The 20,523-nt window shown below is 40.7% G+C and overlaps 3 protein-coding genes across 5 annotated transcripts; all 3 read left to right on the top strand.

Annotated features, from left to right (window-relative positions):
• Window positions 1-1,501: 1,501 nt before the first annotated feature.
• LOC105566290 (Golgi SNAP receptor complex member 2) lies at window positions 1,502-2,575 on the top strand. Its single transcript, XM_012020183.1, has 2 exons — window positions 1,502-1,756; window positions 1,832-2,575. The coding sequence occupies exons 1-2, from the start codon at window positions 1,617-1,619 to the stop codon at window positions 2,328-2,330; spliced, it is 639 nt and encodes a 212-aa protein (XP_011875573.1). The 5' UTR covers window positions 1,502-1,616; the 3' UTR covers window positions 2,331-2,575.
• Window positions 2,576-2,668: 93 nt separating this feature from the next.
• On the top strand, window positions 2,669-5,826 carry LOC105566288 (ESF1 homolog). Its single transcript, XM_012020182.1, has 7 exons — window positions 2,669-3,577; window positions 3,732-3,910; window positions 4,018-4,125; window positions 4,228-4,428; window positions 4,510-4,729; window positions 4,808-5,580; window positions 5,649-5,826. Exons 1-7 carry the CDS (start codon window positions 3,052-3,054, stop codon window positions 5,760-5,762), a joined length of 2,121 nt encoding a protein of 706 aa, XP_011875572.1. The 5' UTR covers window positions 2,669-3,051; the 3' UTR covers window positions 5,763-5,826.
• A 715-nt stretch (window positions 5,827-6,541) lies between these two features.
• Window positions 6,542-20,317, top strand: LOC105566287. Of its 3 annotated transcripts, XM_012020179.1 has the most exons (10): window positions 6,548-8,741; window positions 8,814-13,037; window positions 13,789-14,391; window positions 15,343-15,672; window positions 16,042-16,555; window positions 17,185-17,366; window positions 17,440-17,587; window positions 17,753-17,959; window positions 18,527-18,642; window positions 19,399-20,317. In XM_012020179.1, the coding sequence occupies exons 1-10, from the start codon at window positions 6,605-6,607 to the stop codon at window positions 19,515-19,517; spliced, it is 8,580 nt and encodes a 2,859-aa protein (XP_011875569.1). In that variant the 5' UTR covers window positions 6,548-6,604; the 3' UTR covers window positions 19,518-20,317. The 3 variants fall into 3 exon arrangements, with proteins under 3 accessions (XP_011875571.1, XP_011875569.1, XP_011875570.1); XM_012020180.1 differs by lacking the exon at window positions 18,527-18,642 and having other exon boundaries at window positions 19,399-19,520; XM_012020181.1 differs by lacking the exons at window positions 17,185-17,366; window positions 17,440-17,587; window positions 17,753-17,959; window positions 18,527-18,642; window positions 19,399-20,317 and adding an exon at window positions 16,731-17,167 and having other exon boundaries at window positions 6,542-8,741.
• Window positions 20,318-20,523: the final 206 nt, after the last annotated feature.

The raw sequence follows: 20,523 nt of genomic DNA, 5'->3' as shown, positions 1-20,523 counted from the left end.
TTATTAGATTGTATACGTCTAGTAAACATTTGTTTCCTTCCCTCCTCCGCTTTTCAACCGTTGCACCAGCCAGTGAACTAATCGGATTCGAAATTGAAAAAGAATTTCAGATCGTTGAAAGATCGTCGACGCGAAGGGACTTAAAAGCACGCGTTAATCAACTTGGAAATGATGTTCAGAGCATTCCTTCTTTGTGTTGCTCGTTATCACACGTACCCTAATGGATTTTCCTGTGCAGTAACTGGCCACCGACGATCGAGATTCCTGAAGCGCCGCAGACGCAGGCACAGGCGAGAGGACGCTGATCGCTTTAACTCGCGCTCTAGCATCCTCTCCTCTATTTTTAGTACGTAACGGTACCGAAAGAGTTGCATACATACGTAAATGCGATAACGAGCCTGAGAAGCGTGGCGAGCAAATAATGTGCGTTCTCTCGGTGAAAATACAGAAAGAATTCATGTTTCCATGGAGTAATTAAACATCAGTTAGCGATACAAATAATTCAATTTTCACGTTGCAAATATTTCTGAAAAATATCATATTTGTTGTATAAGAATGATTTACAGTTATATTCAACGAGTGAGCTCAGTGGGTAAAGGGAACTGATTGTCGGTAATATCGTAATTTTGCGTTAATTCAATATCTACATTGAAAAGTCGGCACCGTTGATATTTGCTCGAAAACTCGTGCTCGCTTCGGTGAATAAATTATACCCAGTAAACACCGAGCATCAGTTACATTGCATTTAGAGAAACGGTGTGCGAAACTCGAAAAATGGCGACCCTCGGTCCGCCGCCGTGAGAAAAAATGTAATAATTGCAGAACGACGATACGTACGTGCATATATCGCTGGCCGCGTTGACGATCGTACTTTGGAGCCGCACTCCGATCACTCCGAGGGGAAGGTGCGAGAAGGCGCGCAAGGCAGCGATCGCACAAGATTTTCATCAACGCATTACGACAACTGCCGCGAGAAATACCGAAAGAAATTCGAACGCGCACATTTCACGCACCGGATCGCGAATATCGCGAATATCGCGACCATCGCGACTACGATCTGAATCTGCCAACGAGCGATATCTCGATTCTCGAACACTAGGAACGCTAGGAACCTTTCCAATTGCTTTAGGGTCTATCCACAGACTTGCACAAGTGTCACAACTTTCCGTCGACTTTTTGCTGTTAGGGTATTATTTTATTATTAATCAGAGATGCTTGAAAATTTAATTTGTCGAGTAAAGCCCGCTGCAGACGATTTTTCCTGCTGGATTGCTTGCGATTTACTAAATTACTAGGAATCCTGAGTGCTGAATGGTGCAACGATAGTAATTTATTAGATTGCAAGCAATCCAGCAGGAAAAATAGCATCGTCTGCAGCGGGCTTAAGATAAATTCTTAAGTACGTCTCACAAAAGACATTTAGCGCGAATGGCCAATCGGCACGCTTGGTAAGTTACTTGAGTGTTTCGACTCTATAAACTTGATGTTCCACGGTTGGTACACGTCATTCGAGTGCAATTGAATGTGAATGTTGCGTCTTGTACGCACGACGAAATTATTTGTATTAGCGACAGACTAGTAGGCAAGATTGGGCAAGATCTCTTTATGAGGAGAAAATGGAGACGTTGTACCACCAGACCAACAAATTAATACAGGAGACGCAGCACATTTTCTCGCAGCTCGAGAGAAAGACGTCCGATGCGGATCTGCAGGAGGTGAAGCAGGCTATCGAGGAGAAAATCAGTCTTGTCAACAGGTAGTTGTTTGAAAATTGTTCTGTGCGACTCCGTGAATTAGCCCTTACTAAATTGACCAAGTGATTGTTTCCCAGCAATTGTGAGCGACTCGACGTGCTATGCCTCAAGGGTCCGGTGTCGCAGAGGCAGAACAACAGAATGCGAGTGGACCAGCTCAAGTACGACAGTCGTCATCTCAGCGCCGCCTTAAACTCCTGGTCCAACCGCGTGATGCGGCAACAGAGGGAGGAGGCGGAGAGGGAGGCCCTACTCGCCAGGAAATTCACCACCAACGACCACGTAGACATTTTCATCGATCACACTGCGCAGCATAATAACAGCTTGCACAATGCCGTCCATGGCATAGATGATCTGTTGTACCAGGGCAGCAGCGTCCTAGACAACTTGAGGTCTCAGAGAATAACGCTCAAGGGTGCCCATAAACGCTTGATAGACATTGGCAATACCCTCGGTCTCTCCAACACTACTATGAGGCTCATAGAGCAACGAGCCAAGCAGGACGGATTTATTTTAATCGCCGGTATCACTTTCACTTGCATAGTCATTGTTCTGGTCATTGTTTACCTCGCTTAGACATTCCAATCGTTAAATTATAGATACCAAGACGAACGCAATTTGGCCAATATTATTTATATTATATTTCACACTAAGATACAATATAGTTTGTATATTTTATCGTAGAGGCAACGTTTCTATTTATTGTACACTTGTATCTAGTAACGATAATCGAATACTTTTAATGGTGAAGAGTATGGAAGGAGTCGTGTAATAATTTTAAGTATGCAATTTATACTGTACAATATAAATACTCCGCAGATAATAACTGTGCACCTTATTGATTCTCATAATTTATTTTGTCACTTGTTTTAGCTGCTTCAAGTAGCTTGTTGTTTCAGCGTAACCCTATATATTTTCATTCTTTTCAGAATTGTTTCCAATACCATGTTACATAAGTATGTATATACATACAATATTGAATGTTGTAATAGAGAGAAAAACAGTATTGATGCAAAATTTTCCTAAGTAGACGCAAGGAGCGCTAGTGCGGGCAAATCTTATGTCCGGCAAGGGATACTTGTCATTGTTTCTTTTTTTTCCATGTTCGAAATAACCTAGCTTATCTTGGCTACTATGAGTTAGCTGATCCTAACCTTTATCTAATCATTAAATGCCGACGACACGTGTGTGAAAAGATTCGAAGGGAGAGTAGGGAAGGTTAGGCGTTCTCGTAAAGGGAGAAGCAAAAAAAGATATAATTTGATCAGGGAGATCTAGAAAATTGCAATCGGTAACAATGGACGAGATGCTAAAAGACGCGCGTTTCGCGCATATTGCAAGAGATCCAAAGTTTTCTCGCATTCCCAAAGCCGAGAGGAAGGTGAAGATCGACCGTCGATTTAAGTGCATGTTTGAGGACGAGAAGTTCGTCGTGAAATATACCATCGATAAGCGCGGTAGACCTGTCAATCGAACCACCACTGAGGATCTTAGAAAGTATTATGATCTGTCGAGCAGTGAAGACGAGGATGTCAAGGACAAGAAGAGCGGAGATCAATCCTCGTCGAGTAGGCAAGTCAAAACTAAGGAATGTCTCGACGAGGATGAATCTAATAAGGTATCCTCAGATAGCGAGGATGGATTTTCTCAAACGGAACTAGATCAAAATAATAAGCAACTGCATCAAAGAAGAAAAGACGAAAATTATGGACTAACGAGTGAAATTAAAGAGAAACTTAAGGATCTTACCGTTAATTATGCCAGAGGCGAAGGTGTTCTGTTGACGGACAGTTCTTCGGAAGAAGAATCGTCCGAAGTTAGCGGTAAAATTTCTTATCGTTATATCTTGAGGCCATTTTTCCCGATTGTTTGGTACACATACCAGAATGTACGCTCTGGTACCAAAGAGTCGCCAAAAATGCTTCAATCACTGCAGTATGTAAAGGCGAATCTTTATTTCAATCATATCTATAATAGATACCGAGGACGAGATTGAACATAATTGGGGTGAACTGGACAAAGAAGCTGAAACGACGGATGAAGTGACGAATCGATTAGCTATTTGTAATATGGATTGGGATAGAATACGTGCCGTGGACTTGATGATTTTGTTAAATTCATTCTTGCCCAGCGGCGGACTCATCTATTCAGTTACAGTAATATATCATTCAAAGAATAATTAGTCTATTATCTATTTATAAGTTTGTCTACTAATGAATCATTATATTAATATGTTGATTTTGAGTATATCTATCTATTTCAGATTTATCCATCAGAATTTGGTCTGCAGCGAATGAAGGAAGAAGAGATTAATGGCCCAACAGAGCTGAGAAACGAAACTATTGCAAGTGAAGACGAAACTGAACATGATGTATGAAATATCTTTTTGTGTTACAATTTCACGAGTACAGTGCGTTTTCTTTTCTCGTTAACCATTGCGACTATTGTACTTTTTTCGCCCCTTTTTTTTTAGAATGAAGAAGGTGCAAGATATCATATGGAAAAGTTAAGGCAGTACCAATTAAATCGATTGAAATATTATTATGCTATTGCCGAATTTGATTCTGCTGAAACGGCAAACAAAGTATACACAGAGTGTGACGGTATCGAATATGAATCAACTGCAACTAGATTAGATCTTAGATTCATACCAGATGGTATGACATTTGATCAGGTATCTCTTGAAATCACAATATACAAAAAATGTATTAAAGTATTAAGTATATTGGTTTCATACGTGAAATGCTTGTTAAAGGAGCCTAAAGAGACGTGCACTGAGATTCCGGAACCCGTCAAGTACCAACCGAGGCAGTTTGCGACAACAGCTTTGCAACAAGTTAAAGTCCAGTTAACGTGGGACGAAACAAATCCAGATCGGCAAGAGTTTACGCAGAAAGTAAATTCGGGAAAATTGCAAGATATTGATGAAAATGATCTGCAGACGTATCTGGCAAGCTGTAGCGAGGATGATTCAGGTATGATATATTGCTTATTTATTTTTTCTTAATATTATCTTGTGTATATATATTAAACCTATCATTTTTGTATTTCAGACACAGAGGAAAAGAAAGACACAAAAGAGAAAATGGACGATAATTCAGAATTGGAGACGAATAATGATCTAATCGGAAAGTACAAATCTTTATTAAAGAATATTGAAGAAGAAGAAGAGGCAAGGAAGAATAAGGGTGTCGAGTTAGAATTCTCATGGGGTTTAGGCGATAAAGAAAAGGCTGAAAAATTAGTCAAAGAGAAAATGAAAAATAAGGAGGAACTCGCACCTTTTGAGCAATATCTAGAGAAACGCAAAGCAAAGAGAAAAGCTAAGAAAGAAGAGAGGAAGAAGCTTAAGGAAGAAGGTGAGAAAAGCGATTTGGAAGACTCTTTGCCGTCTGATGTAGATATAAGTGAGAAATATTTTGCGGAAGAATGGAAAAATGGTAGCAAAGGAAAGAAAGTTAACAAAGGTAGTGTTGATTCATCGAATGAGCTGGAAGAGCATCGACGTAAAGCCGAATTGGAGTTGCTTTTGATGGATCAAGAGGAAGACGGTAAGAAGCACTTTAATATGAAGCAGATCGAAGAAGATGCAACTATGTCCAAGTCTAAACGAAAACGTCTTAACAAAAAGAAGAATGTACAAGAAGAAGCGAAAGAAGACGATTTCGAAGTTGATGTTAAAGATCCAAGATTTGCCGCTTTGTTTACGTCGCACCATTTCAATATCGATCCTGCGGATCCGCATTACAGGAAGACAAAGGGCACGGAAGCTCTAATTAAGGAGAAATTGAAGAGAAGAGCCGATAACGAGACACGCGAGGAAAAGGTGAGTAAAGGGACCTCATCTGTTAGCAGTGATTTATACATCCTTTTAATGCATATTGAAACTTTCAGGACAAGCAATCTAAAAAGCCAAAAACAGACGGGAAACTACCGACGGAATTACAAGCTCTAGTTAAATCTGTTAAGAAGAAAACACAGAATATTACACAGCCAATAAAAGGATAGAATACTATCTCTGTATTAGTTTTAACTATTAATAAAGAAAACTATATAAACTTTTTATTAACGTGATATACGCATTAATTATTTCATTTTTGAATAATCATTTAGAAACTACTAATAATAGAGACTAAATTGTATAAAATTTGTCTTTTTTTTCTACACAAGATGTGATAATTTTAGTATTTGGATGATATTTTCTCGAGAGATGAAGGACAGGATCTTTGACTATTCAGATCCATTGTGTGTATCGCAATGCCCCCTGTGTGCTGTGCACATGCCATTAACTGCTAGGGACTTTTCTGAGCGACCGTCGGGTTTGGAGCGTAAGTTGGCGTCAGTATTTAGTAAATGCTTTACGATTTGGCAAAATATATTTTCAAAAGCGTAAAGCATAGATGCTTGCGTATCGATCCCGTCTGTCCGAAAGTGAGATAAGCTAACAGGCGGCAGGATATCTCGGCCCGAGTTACGGTCCATTTGTGCGACACGTGTAAGTCATTGGGGGAGCGATTCCTCGGACGAGAGCGTAGGGAGACATTGGTTATGTTCGCCGCTAAGGCGAAAACAAAATTGGATAGCGATGTAGCGGTAAGTAAGACTGGATCCGGTCGTTCGCGCTGATATCGCGGAAACTTTAACGCACGGTGGCACTTGCAGTGACGAGGCACACCTGGTTTGCACGCGCGGAGAGTTATTCACGACCGACTGGCACGAAAAGTCCGCATAAATGTACGGTGGCGGCGGCTGCGGCGGCGGCGGCGGCAGCGGCAGCGGCAGCGGCGGCGACGGCAGCGGCAGCGGCAGCAGCAGGTGTAGCAACGTCTCCTGCGCGGAACGTCGAGACAATGTCCGACGGTTCTAAGATGGGCCTGTTTGGCTCCAAGGACCGGAATCAGGAACAGAAAGAGAAATCTTCCAAGGACAACTCCCCAGCCCGTTATGCGCCATACGGCGTCGACAGCGACACCGAGACCTACGACACTGAGGCCCTGAGCATGATGGATATCAACGATATCATCGGTGTGCAATCCGGCGAGCAGATCGGCGACTCGACTCTCGAGAGCGAAATCGCCGCTCTTTCGCAGATCATTACAGAATCCAAGATAGAGGACTTTAAGTCAGTGACGCAAGAGGATTCTTCCGAGCATCCCACTTGTAGCACTGTCTCTATCGCGGGCGTTCCTAGTGCCGACGAGTTGAGTACTGTGTCTGAAAAGTCTACAGATATCATCGGCGAGATGCAGAAGGAGATGGCCGATTTCATTTGTGATAGCGCGGAAACGGACCGTACAGTTAAACATGATGAAGCTTCCGACGTGAGTACTAATGAAACGGTTGCTGATGCACCCACCGTTTCTACATCGGAATCGTCTTCCACTGACAAGTCGCGCCTTGAGACTTATTGGTCCGAGGCTGTCACGTTGACCGGTATTTTACAGAAAACTCTCCGGAATGAGCAGACAAGTGTTGCCGAGAAGACGGAAGATGAGATAACCAAAGGCGGTATAAGGCCTGTGGTAACGGTCGGCAATATTAGCAAGAGTTTGCAATTGATAGGAGAAGCATATAACTCTGAGGATTCGGAGGAAACAGACGTGAACGAGGGCGACTCGCCAAAAGAGACTCCACCACTTTCTCTTCCTAAAGATACTTTGTTGCCGGATGTTTTTGCGAAGCAGCAAGACAATTCTGAGGTAACTCATGTGCTGGAGCAAAATACTGAAAACTCGTCAAAGTCAAATGACACTGCAAGCGCGTCTATTTCAGAAGAATCGTCGCAACATGTTTTGCAAGACGACACTACTGTAAACAAAGTAGCAGAATGTCTTGATAACAAGTCAATTTGCAAGCAACAAAGTGGAAATGATACTGAAGTAGAAATGGACACGACTGAGGAAACAGTATTAAAACATCAATCTTCCAATGAAACTTGTAAAGAAACCACGGGTACATTTATCGATAGACCTGCCATGTCGCCAATGCAAATAACGAAAGATAGGGAAGAAAATGAGGAAAATACTCAAGTAGAATCAGCCGTTGTTTCTGATACGGAAAAGCAAGAGAGTTGTACAATTTATAGTGAAAAAGAATTGCTAGATACAAGAAAAATAAGTGATGTGAAAAACGTACTCGAATGCAAAGATGAAGACGCCCTTTCAGTATCTGCAGATAAAACTCGAGAGTCTACCTTAACCGAGATACCTGATACGGAATTGAATATAACAGAAGTGACAAAGAAAAATAATGATTCTCAGGATGCCATCGATGAAAGCTCTCAGGCAATACTCGAGATCGTTTCGATAACGGATAAAACTATTGACGATTCCCAAGATACAGGTTCTACAGAAAAAAATGTCGAAAAAACTGCTGTAATTTCTGACAATCAATTAGTGGATGTAGTTAATGCTAAAGAAATCTCTGTGCCAATGGACAAAAGTGCACTTGAAATTATATCAGATGCAATTAATAAAGAATTAAGTTTATACAACGAAGCTACGTCAATGAATCGTCCAGATATTGAAGAGAAAAATGTAATGGCTAATGTGCAACCTGCAGGCAGTAATTTGCTCAGTGAAGAAAACTCAGATTTGTGCTCGAAAAATATAATAATCCAGGATGATCCTGCTAAAGTTGATAATTCGGAAGAAACAAATGTGCAAGAAAATATTGTTGAGCAAATACTCGAGACCTCAGTTGAGCATGACAAATTTGTTAAACAATTTCCATCTGTGTCAGAAAAAGCTCAAGTTAAAGGTATTACATCTAGTAAATTGGACGAATTACATTCGGCTCCAGTCTCGCATGAAGATTCAAGTAACACAATTGAAACTATAAACAAGTCCGAGGCTGAAGAAGCAGAGGACATGGAGAAGAATATACCAGAACCTGGCAATAAAGATGAAAATGATATTCCATCGAGGGAAAATGAACCACAGCAATCATGCATTCAAGAACAAGTCGAGTCATCTGTGCAAATGGAAGGTAAGTCAACTTTGGAAAATGTTATCCTTTCCAATGTATTGTTAACATTAACTGAAAATTTGATTGTTGCAGAAGACGATGTAACGGATAATGCTTGTAATATAATACGGGAGGCAGATGAAAAGATTACTGCTCAAGTGAGCGATACAGCAGTGAAAGTATCAGACTTAAACGAGGTAAACATGAAAAAGACTGAAAGGGAAGACAAAGGTCATGAAATGAGTTTGGATTTGGAAAGAATAATTCCGCGGACAAATCCAGAGAGTGTCGACTCACAAGACGATAGAGAGACGAAGCCATGCGAAGAAATTGCAAAATTATCCACGGAATCGAAAGAATCGATCGAGGTGAATGTAACTCCGACAACTGAGGAGAATAATCTGGATGGAGTTGTAGAAGAATCTACCGATGCCAATGTACAACCGAACACGATTGATATTTCTCTGCTACAAGAAAGCTCGAATGAAAAGATGAATGCGAAAAAGTTGACGGAGAAACTATCTCAAGATTCGGAAAGTCTGGATGCTTCAGCTACTGCTCAAGCTGTAGATGCTCTGGAAGGACTTTTGGACATGACTCTTACGTCGGACAGTGAAAACTCGTCGTTAAAGGACATGAAAACTGAAGATAAAGCTTTAATGGAAGAAATAGTAAGTAAAAATATTGATATGGATCTCTTGTTAGATCAGGCAAATGAAAGCGACGCAACCATGACGCAAAGTTCAGACTACATAACAAACGTGATTGCCAGTTGTTTGACAAACAGAGATAATGAAACGAGCGAGGCTGATATGAATATACCGAGTAACGATAAAAGTACCGAAAACGAAAATAGTAGCCTGAGACTGAGCGAAGATGCGAGTACGGAGCCGGTGAGCGAGACGGCGGATAATGAAAAACTGGAAGAATCTCTCGGAACGGATAGCAACCTGCAGCAGAACGACTTGGACATGGATTTCGGGAGCAACCGCTTGGAATCGGCCGATTCGGAGGAGAGTGAAACGAAGCTCGAGTTGCCACACATTCTGCTGGAGAGCGTGCGAATGAGAATCTCGATGCCGAATGAGAATCTCCCTCGACACGCCGACATCCCGCCGACTGTCATCGAGAATTCGCAGTCGAGCTCGGAGATCTCCGAGTTGGAATCCGCGGTCAAGTTCTTGCAAGAGTCCGAGGAGCAGACGATAGACTCGCTGGTGCTCTCGCCGAAAATGGTGGAGAGCGTCGTCGAGGACATAACGAAGCAAGCGAACGCGGAGCTTTACGTGCCCGACGAGATGGTGGATAATTACGCGAACGCCGAGTCCGAATTGGCGCAGCTGAGAGATGCCGCCGCCGCCGCCGCCGTCGATTCATTCTCCATCTCGGAAGCCGAGATCATATCGGAGGCCGCTAAGCTGGAAAACGAGCGGAAATTTGCAGCGCAGATGCAGAACGTTCCCAGTATCGTTGTCAAGGACACCGAGGAGGTGAGCGCGGCAACGGAGGATCGCCCCAAGACTTCACCCGATGCAATTTCTGCCGCGGATAATTCCTCGAATGTGCAAACGATGGAACGATCGCGCGAACAAGTGGGGACTGAACCCGACGTCAGATCGAGCGAAGGTATTCTGAAGGCGTGCGAGCTGATGCCGAGGGTGTCGATATTGGAGGAACGACTCAAGGAACCGCCAAAGATCGAGATACCCGTGCCGGATTCGGCCAAGGTGCTGGAATCCTCCATCAGCCCGAACGATAGTCTTCTCATACCGAAGGACGCGAGAGCTGTCGCGTACTCGAGGATGCTGGAGTCGCCGAAATCTGCCGACAAAGTCGAGCCGCGCAAGGACTCGGAGAAGCACTCGGACTTGGAGAATGTCGGGTCGCCGAGGATAATCCTAAAGATCGCCAAGTCGGCGATCACGGACTGCAGCGAGCCGCGATCGCCCAAGAGCCCGAAGATCCGATCGGCTACGAATTCGCCGAATCCGGAGGACAGTCCTGGCCAAAAGTTGGGAAAGATTAAATTGAAGCTGTCGAAGGGAGGCCACCCCTCTATAATATCCAACGAGAATCTGGACGAGGTCAATCAGTGGCACACCACTGATAACACGTCGTCGTCATCTCCCATCGGCATGAAGATCAAGCTGTCGAAATCCGGCGACGCTTCGATCGTCGCCACAGAGAGACACGAGGGTGCGGACGACGCGAAGGAGAGTACCAAGTACAAGATCGAAGAGCCGAAAAGAACCGACTCGCCGATCGGTATGAAGATAAAGCTATCAAAGTCTGGAGACGCCTCGATCATCTCCGATTCCAGGCAACAAGATACCAAAGAAGCTCTTACGAAGCACAAGGAGAAATTGGAGATACCGCAGGGCAGTCCGAAAAGGACAGAGTCGCCAATAGGGATGAAGATCAAGCTCTCCAAAACTGGTGACGCTTCTATCGTTCCGACCGATAGGCAAGAGTCTTTAGAAGAGCATAAGGAAGGTGCGCAGAAGCGAACCGATTCTCCGATCGGCATGAAAATTAAGCTGTCCAAGACCGGTGACGCGTCCATCGTATCTCCGGATGTTGCCGAGGATTCTTCGACGAAGCTGAAGGAAAAGCAGGACTACTCGGCAGAACTGCCCAAGAGGACCGAGTCTCCGATCGGAATGAAGATCAAGTTATCCAAGTGCAAAGGCGGCGCGTCTATTATCTCTATGGACAGCGCTGAAGATACGAGAGACAAATTGGAGGTACCCGAGCCACCTAAACGCACTGAATCGCCGCTCGGTATGAAAATTAAGTTATCCAAAACCGGAGACGCGTCTATCATACATTCCGAAGTTACGGAAGACACGAAAGAGACGAGACACAAAGACAAGCCCGAGACATCGCAAGACAAGGCAATCCCGGAGTCCTCCGGGATCAAGATCAAGATGAGGACAGTCGAAGCGGCATCGTCGGTATCGACGGACGTTACCGAAGAGCTAGATGCGTCCGAATTATCCACGGGCAGCATTCCGAGGATCAAGGTATCCAAATCTGGGGATACAGCGTCGGTAGTCTCCAATAAAACGGAATCAACGGAAGAGTCGAGATCACGGGAAGGTCAAGTAGACGTACCGAAGAGAACGGAGTCACCGCTTGGTATGAAAATCAAACTGTCCAAGAGCGGCGACGCTTCCATCGTGCAGAGCGAAGCTGAAGAGCATCCAAGTAAGAGTACGCGTCTACCCGATGTGGAATATTCGAAAGGCGGCGACTCGTCCCTCGGGATGAAGATCAAGCTATTCAAGACGGGCGATGCTTCGGTAGTGGAGACACCGTCTTCCGGTTCTTCCGAAAAGAAGGACAAGCAGCAAAGACGCAGCAGGGACACTGCCGAATCGCCGCTGGAGATGAAGATCAAGCTGTCCAAGACCGGCCACCCCACTATCGTAGCCTGCGACAGTCACGGCGAATCCTCCACGCACAAAAGTAAGGATTCAGCGGCTCTGGATCCAGCGATAAGTTTTCCTCACAGGCATATGGAGCATGCTGCGACGCATAAGGAGTCCGCGTTAAAGATTCTCAAAGCCGGCGGTCATCATCCGTCCATTCTGCAGAGCAATCGTTCCGAGCTGACGATCGAGCCGGTGCAGATTCAGAGCAGAAAGCAGACTCCGGCGGAGAGTGGCCAGCAGCAGCTCGAAATCTCGCCCAAGCGTAAAGACGTAACGATCTCGCCGGTTGAGAGCAAGAAGTCCAAGCTGGAGGCGCAGCTCTCACATATCCTGCCGGAGGTCACCATCCAACCGGTCATGTGTCGGGATCAGAAACAGCAGCAGCAACAGCAGCAGCAGCAGCAGCAACAGCTGTTGTTCGATCCGAAGACGAGTCTGATTAGTCGACAGCAGATGAACGTGATCAATCAGGAGATCAGTATTACACAAGTACGGCCAGACAACGCGGTCGACAAGTTCAAGGATATCATGTGCAAAAATTCGCCCGGCGGATTGTCGGATTGCGAGATCATCGAGCATCGCCCGGAGCTGATAATCGTCAATGAGAATTCAAACTCCAGCCAGGATGTTGTCATCATAGAGGAGGTGGCACCTAACAAAGTGGCCGATATCAAGGTGCCGAAGAAGAGAGGCAGGCCGCGTAGAAATCCCGCTGCGGTCCAGCACCCACCCGCGCAAATGCTGATGCCTAGGGATCCCCTGGCTTTGGACGAGGTGCAGCAAGTTCCCCAACAATTTGAACACAGGGAAAACGAGAGACCTAAGAGAACCTGCAGAAACCAGAAGAGTTACGCTCCGCCCAAAAGAGGCAGAGGAGGACGAGGTTTGTTTCACTCGTAATCAATATGTGTGCATACGCTTCCATAAAACTACATACTTTGATATGCCACCCGTAAGTTTCTTCGATACGGTTGCGTTATTAAGTATATCTCACATATTCAACTTCTGTATTTGCGTTCACTTAACTTTTCAGATTCTTTGCTGTCACATTTAATGGGTTAAACTTGATAAGGACCAGTATTACTGGCCGAAACGTCGTGTACTAATTAAAATATATTGTGCCAGTTATTGTCGATATAATTCTCAAATTTTGTTTTTTTATTTACTGGCGATCCACCTCTTAAAAATTCAAAGTTAAAGATTGTGAATAAACGAATAGGAAATTAATTACATTGTTGACAATCGACATATTAATTATTCTACGTCACATTAATTCTCATGTCAATTTTGCATTTTTTCCTTTTCATCTAATGTTTTGTAATTATTCCGGAATTATTGTGAACGTCTCCAGAAATGCTCCAAAACTTTTATTCTAATATCAGTTGTGCTCGGTTTTGTCCCATATTATATACTTCCTTATTTGCCTAGCATATACGAATACATGTCCAAAAACTTTTTCATACATAAGTCCTTGTCGCTGAAATTGACTGAAAAATTGGTAAACTAGAAGGAAAATTTTACAAATTATACAGTCAACAAATAAGAAAAAGTATTTTCCGTTCCAATGTTTATAGATGTTGTGATAATTCCTCTTCTTGATAAAAAAATATTCATTTTTCCTTTGTTATATCCAGGTCGCGGTAAACGGAAACTAGATAATGTGGAACCTCAAGTTGGAAAGAAGACTCGTGTAAATCAAGACTTATCCGCCATTGAGGCGTCAACAACGGCTGTCATTACTATCGACGAAACACCAGTACAACAAGAGTCACTTCAGAAATCTTCAGAACTGTACAAGGCGCTGAAACAACCACCCATAGATCGTAAGGGGAAAAAGGATTCTAAAAAAGACTCGAATTCTGAAATTGCAATACTAGACCCTGCCAGATTGTCCTGCATTCAGGAAGATTCGACAAAGGCGTCTACGAGTCAGGACTTGAAAGCTGACGACGATCAGCATAAGAAACCGGTGTTAGAAATCGTTTCTGAGAGGATACAGAAGTCGGCGGTGAAGCAACATGCCGAGAATAAAAGTAAGATGTCGGATGGGATTAAGGAGATACCTGTACCTCCCGGACATTCGAATTGGCTAACACCAACGTCGAAGAAGCAAGCAGATTCGACGGCCATCAGAGGCGAAACAGTGTCGACGGTGCAAGTGATCGACGAAGAAACAAGAATGAGTGCCGAATCCGGCTCAAGGTCCCAAACACCAGCTAGAAATATACCAGCACCAAGTACGTATATGCATTGATAATATATTAATATTGCAATATTCATTGCTTTAACTCACATTACATGTTTTGTATTGTACACAAGTTATGTATACAAGTGTAAATGTGTGCTGTTATATGTAAATATTATCTTTTAATAGTATAATTTAATATCCCTTATTTTATCAAATTTCTACATTGATTCTACACAGGTGAAATTGCATTAAAATAATATGTCATTTTTATATTAATAATATGATTTTTTTGTTAATTATAAAAATTTTTACAAGAAAAATCTCTAGAGAAAACTTTTTATTTTAATCTTTGAAGAGTTGGTTGAATTGAATGTATTGGTACACATCCAAAACTTCAAGCTAGCTAAGAATAGATCTTTTCTTGTGGCTTAAGATGTCTCTCAAGTAACTAAATACGAAATTGTAATGATGTGCTCGAGGCAGTGTACATCATTTCTTTTATTTACAATATGTGTTGCAATTATGCTGTGCTTAGCAGCGCTAAAAGCGCTCATATTAATTCGTATATCATCTATATAAATGTACATACATACCTGTTTGTGTTTCAATTATATATTTAAAAGGCATTTTTATGTGTATGTGTGGTTGTGTCGATATCATCTGACATTTTATAATCTCAATCTAATTGTAAGTTGTATTGTAAGAAACATTTTCTGTATTTAGAATTTTTATTCAAGACATTCAAACCAAGAAATAATTAATAGAATAATATGTTATAAATTTACCAATTTATTAAAATCACAATAATAAAATAGGAATCTTTTATTACATCTATCAATATCATAATATTGACACGAGAGAAATATGTAGGAGAAAGCTGCTAAAAATTATGTAAATGTAAAATGTTTTTCGTTTACTTGTCAGTTAATCTACGAAAATTTGCATGAAAAGCGATAATTTATTTTGACTTTTTCTATACAGAAATAAATTTTGTTTACAGCCTCGGAGACAATAATAAATGAAGAGTCGCAAGGTAGTGTCTTGAGCACTGCTACAACAGAATCAGAAAAGGTCAAAGTAAAGAACCGAAGGATGGAGATTAATTTTGATCCCGATGAAGGACCTTTCACTGTTGATAAAATAGCAGAATACGAATGGCCACTAGATCGAAAGGGTGAAACCTTTATGATACAAGAACAGATATCACAGTATCTTGGTGTCAAGTCTTTTAAACGTAAATATCCTGATCTCAAACGCAGAGTAGTTGATATGGAAGAGAGAAATTATTTGAGAGAGAACGGATTAGTCAGTGAAGCAATGTGCGATATGGGTAAGTTTATCTTTACCCTTTTTTTTGTGTGTGAAAATAGATTTTTAAATGATGTAGAAACAAAGCTCATTACTATCTATCTAATTACTATCTAAGAGACTTAACATAAAATCGGAAGAATAATTTGTGTCTACAAATTGAAATAAAAATAAAAATTGTCAGATTTTAAAATTTCTTATACCGTAATCTTTTACTCGCATCTTATATATTTTAGTATTAGTAGTAGTACTTTTCTTGCAAAATAAAAGTTGAAATAAAAAAGCTATAAATACAATTGAAGAATTAAGAAACTGCAAGTTTTGTTTCTTCCATTTTATACGTACACATGTTATATTATTATGCATTTACATTTCTATATCATTTACACAGGATTAACTGCGATATGCAGCTCAGAAGTACTGGACGTAATGTGTAGTGATTTTCCCGACCAGTACGAAGAATATCGCAAACACATGCGCGAGAAACAAGTCAAGGAACATTCCAAGAAGCAGAAGGAACTGACGGCGGCAGCAAATGCGGAGAGAAACAGGATAGATCTCGCAGAAATGGCAATACAATCCGCATTTGCGTGGAACGCTAACTTAAATAAAGCTCGGAAAGAACAGCGCAAATACTGTTTAGATCTGCAGACTTTCACGATTCATCAACCACAGAAGCAACACAACAAAGTCGATTCAGAGCACAAAGTGGGTCATTATCCAGTTGCTCTGATACCAGGACAGTATACCGATTATTATCGGGAATACACACCAGCAGAATTGAGATACTATCCGCTGAATACTGTCTTGTATGGACCTACACGGCCTAATGAGCGTAAAAGTGATAGTCAGTCGGAAGGTTCTCAGAGTGACAGCGATAGCGAATCGTCTTCCGATGACTCAAGGTTGGTAGCGATATTATAAAATGTTATATTATTAAATCCCCTGTTTGAACTCCTAATACAAGTACAAGGCCTCTAGAAATAAGGATTTCTATGAGGAACATAGGGCCTCGTAGAGATTTCAGTAATCCACAGAATTTTTACACGGAGATGATTAGCACTCGCTTAATTTTTTTAGCGTTGAACTTCTCTGTATATCTATATAGAAGGCGTAAGATACTCTCGGAAGGTTACCACTTTTCTCCGAGAGGTAGCGATCGAATAAAAACCGACAATTTCTAGTCGATTTTGAACGCGGATCTTCGGCTCATTACAGCAGTCAATTTTAAGTTTTAACATAAATTGTACATTTGAATTATTTTATAAAGATGCTGACATTTGCACGCACTTTTTTTTTCAAGCAATTTAGAATTTAATCATACAATACTTTTGATAATTATACTAATTAATAGTACTAATTAATGGTAGTTGCCACTTCTCTCCGAGAGAGAGGGAGAGAGAGAGAGTGCCCGAAAAAAGCAGTGCACTTTGCACCACGCTCGCCACATTCATATCAATTAGTAAAGTAATATTTACTTATAATAATATAAACAAGTGAAAAGGTATATTGTATAATGATTGTATGCAAACAGTTCGTCCTCCAGCGAAGGTACGCAAGATACGGAAGGGTCACAATCGACCATGGACGAAGTGGACATGGAAATCTCAAACTCAAAGGATGATGCAAAATTGAAATGCAAGATGTGCCTGAAAGTCTTAAATAAAAATAACAAGAACGAAATATTAATCCAATGTGGTACTTGCAATGGAAACGGTAAATATTGTGCTACGAATTAAGTTACATTGTAACTTGTTACAGAGTTAATCATGGCCGTTGTCACTTTCAGTTCATCCATCCTGTATAGATTTAACATTGGATATGGTACCACACATGCAATCGTATGCGTGGCAATGCACCGATTGTAAAACGTGTGCGCAATGCCACGATCCCGCAGACGAAGACAAGATGCTTTTCTGTGATATGTGCGATCGTGGGTGAGTTGTATTGTATTTAAAAGCTCGATACACATTACAATTTATACAACTCAGAACCTGTAGCTACCTTTGGTGCCTGTTTTATTAAAAAGGATACTACATGTAAATAAAAAGTGGAGTTTTTTTGCATCTAATGCAATTTGATTGCATTGCCGCGTGTTTTAGGTATCATATCTATTGTGTTGGTTTGCGACGAGTACCACAGGGAAGATGGCATTGTCAGGAGTGCGCCGTATGCGCAAACTGCGGCTCGAGGGAGCCCGGCGGTGCCAATTCGGACCGGAACAGCGTTGCGCAATGGCAGCACGAATATAAAAAAGGCGAGAAAAATACTCGGGTATACGTCTCAACGCTCTGTGTACCATGTTCGAAGTAAGTACCGTTGACCACCAATTCCTTTAAACTACGCTGGGCTTTAAATTGCTTGATAATCTCCATGGCTCACACCATAACACTTTTTCAACATCTTCTCTTTTTGTTGCGTCAGATCTGTACGGAATGTTTAGTGATAAATATATTTAAAATTATTTTTCTTCTTTTTAAAATCTGATTGAATCCTATGACACAATTTTCTAATTTTAAATACTCGAGGGGGAAAAAGCCTCTACAGCCTTAAGTTTTTTTTGTAAAATTCTCTTAAAATCTAATTATAATTAAACGAATTAAAAAAACTGAGATTGAAAAATAAAGATTAATTTATACTTTTTTGCGTTAAAATTTGTCGAAAGATCTGTTTGATTAGAAAAGAAAAGAACCATTCTCGACAGTTCTGCTAAAGAGAGATATCTTTACCATCAGATTACATGAAGAAGTGTATTAGCACGCGACTTTATATCTTTAATTTGCCTCCCCTCCATCTCCATGTACCGAGCACCATCATAATACATAATATACCCTTACCTGAATTCACTAACCACATGATCTTTATGCGATAACAAGGCTGTGGCGAAAGGGTCGCTATTGCCCGCACTGCAGTCGCTGTCATACCACCCAAAGACTCGACCTGGAAGCGAATCTAGTGCATTGCAGCGCATGTGACAAGTATCTGCACTTAGGTATTGACACCAAATTTTCATACGATTCGGTTAGTTTAACATTTTGAGCGCCGAGCACACGCATTTGCATATTAATTTGTACTTTGGATTTCACGTCGGCAAAAATCATTTAGCAAACATTACGCGAGCCCATTGAAAAACTCAACTCGCCCAATGAAATTAACAAACCGGTGACAACATAAATCCACGTAGTATGTTTTTTTTAAATTTCATTCCAAGAAATTTTATTTCGCGTACTCTCTCACGTAATTGCAACAACAATATTGCGGGGCCACGGAGCTTTAACTTTCATCGAGCGCTCAAAGTGTTGAATTCATTGCATGCGTTGCGACTTAGGAGCATTTGAGCATTTGCACGCGCCATCGAATTTTGTTTAATCATCGCTATTTTGAAAGCCATATTTAAATTACTTGCTATTTAGTGCGTATATATGTATATTTGCATTCCTATCTTTTTACTTCCTCTGTCAAATGAGAATCACAAATAACTTGCAAATTCTAGTGCCATAGTGCGAAAGTGCTTGTAACTGGATTTAACATATCTTTATTGTTTGATCAATGTCCTTGCTTTTTTTTCTTGTTAACATCATTACTTCTTGGTGTGATACTTGTTGTTTTAGGTCATGAAATAACGAATCTTAAAATAAAAAGAATGATCTGCTCAAGACAAAAATATCTCTATGCAACTATACTGTCGCGAAACGTAATATATTGGTATATAATGTACATACATGTGACCATACGTCATTTCTTTCAGAATGCGTGGAGACCAAGGGAGTAGTGGTTGATAAGAAAAATTATCTATGTGATTTCTGTACACCGTCGACCAGCCAGCACGCGGTAAAGCCTTTAACGTCGAAGGTGCTCAAATCGTGAATATGATTGTTGTAACATTACCGTAGACGAGGAAAAAAATATTAAGCTGTATAAATACTAATAATGCTATTGCAGTGTATATTATATTATATTAAAGTAAATAAGTTTTTTATTGAGTGCGTTTGTGTGAACAGATACGTGCAAGATTTTCTCCTGGAATACTACATGACAAACTAATTACATTGTACATAGCTGCCGATTGAGTCATTTAACTTTTACTTATGGATTTTTTATGTATTAATTATCGCCATATAAAATGTGAATTGTTTAGTAAAAAAAAAGACTGAATGTTTAGTTTCAATGACAAACGTATCAAAATTATGAGATATACCTGTATGCAGAGTGTATGAAAAATCGCGCACTTTCTCTCGATTATAAGTTCTTTGGCAATTTGAAATCGATTTTTATATATCGTAACTTTGTTAAACATTCATTTTGTAACCCTTTTCGTATACAATTTTTTTAAATTAATTTAGTATTGAACCGAAAGATAAGACGTCATTACATATTCATTAAATTACATCGAAATTTTATCATTTATAAAAATATAAATGCAGAATAAGAGCAATTATTTTTCACATACTATTACGAGATTGAAAGCGAGTGATTTTCTGAACGTTCTGTATAGGTAAAGTAATCTATGTAAGAATCGAAATTTCTTTGACCGTATCTGGCAATTTTAATAATACAGAAAATTTATTGCAAAAAATGGCATATGAATTGTATATGCCTTGGTGGTCGAATTGGTTGAGACGCCTGTCTAGAATGAAGGGAGGTCCAGATTCAAACCCTGGCTGAGGTAATATTTTTCGCAATAAATTTTCTGTATTATTAAAATTATCAGATATACGGTCAATAAAAATCACTGATGTTAATTACTGCTGGCGACTTTTAAGAATATTCTCATTCCTAAATTTCTTTGTTTATTGCAATAGTAGTAACAAAGCACGAAATTTTAGAATCACATACAGAGGATAATATATATAATTTATTTTTAATATGTATG

Source organism: Vollenhovia emeryi, unplaced genomic scaffold, assembly GCF_000949405.1.
Source record: "Vollenhovia emeryi isolate VEMERY1.0 unplaced genomic scaffold, V.emery_V1.0 DF939145.1, whole genome shotgun sequence".
NCBI classification, from domain to species: domain Eukaryota; kingdom Metazoa; phylum Arthropoda; class Insecta; order Hymenoptera; family Formicidae; genus Vollenhovia; species Vollenhovia emeryi.
The sequence above is the reverse complement of the archived record's forward strand: the minus strand, read 5'-3'. Positions and strand labels throughout refer to the sequence as shown.

Excerpts from the sequence above, each read along its gene's own strand:
- LOC105566290 (XM_012020183.1), top strand. The coding sequence starts at position 1,617 with ATGGAGACGTTGTACCACCAGACCAACAAATTAATACAGGAGACGCAG. Across the intron at positions 1,757-1,831 it reads AAAATCAGTCTTGTCAACAG|CAATTGTGAGCGACTCGACG; the intron begins GTAGTTGTTTGA and ends ATTGTTTCCCAG.
- LOC105566287 (XM_012020179.1), top strand. The coding sequence starts at position 6,605 with ATGTCCGACGGTTCTAAGATGGGCCTGTTTGGCTCCAAGGACCGGAAT. Across the intron at positions 17,960-18,526 it reads CTCTGTGTACCATGTTCGAA|GCTGTGGCGAAAGGGTCGCT; the intron begins GTAAGTACCGTT and ends TGCGATAACAAG. Across the intron at positions 18,643-19,398 it reads TGACAAGTATCTGCACTTAG|AATGCGTGGAGACCAAGGGA; the intron begins GTATTGACACCA and ends CATTTCTTTCAG.
- LOC105566288 (XM_012020182.1), top strand. The coding sequence starts at position 3,052 with ATGGACGAGATGCTAAAAGACGCGCGTTTCGCGCATATTGCAAGAGAT. Across the intron at positions 3,578-3,731 it reads AGAATCGTCCGAAGTTAGCG|ATACCGAGGACGAGATTGAA; the intron begins GTAAAATTTCTT and ends TATCTATAATAG. Across the intron at positions 4,429-4,509 it reads ATGGTATGACATTTGATCAG|GAGCCTAAAGAGACGTGCAC; the intron begins GTATCTCTTGAA and ends TGCTTGTTAAAG.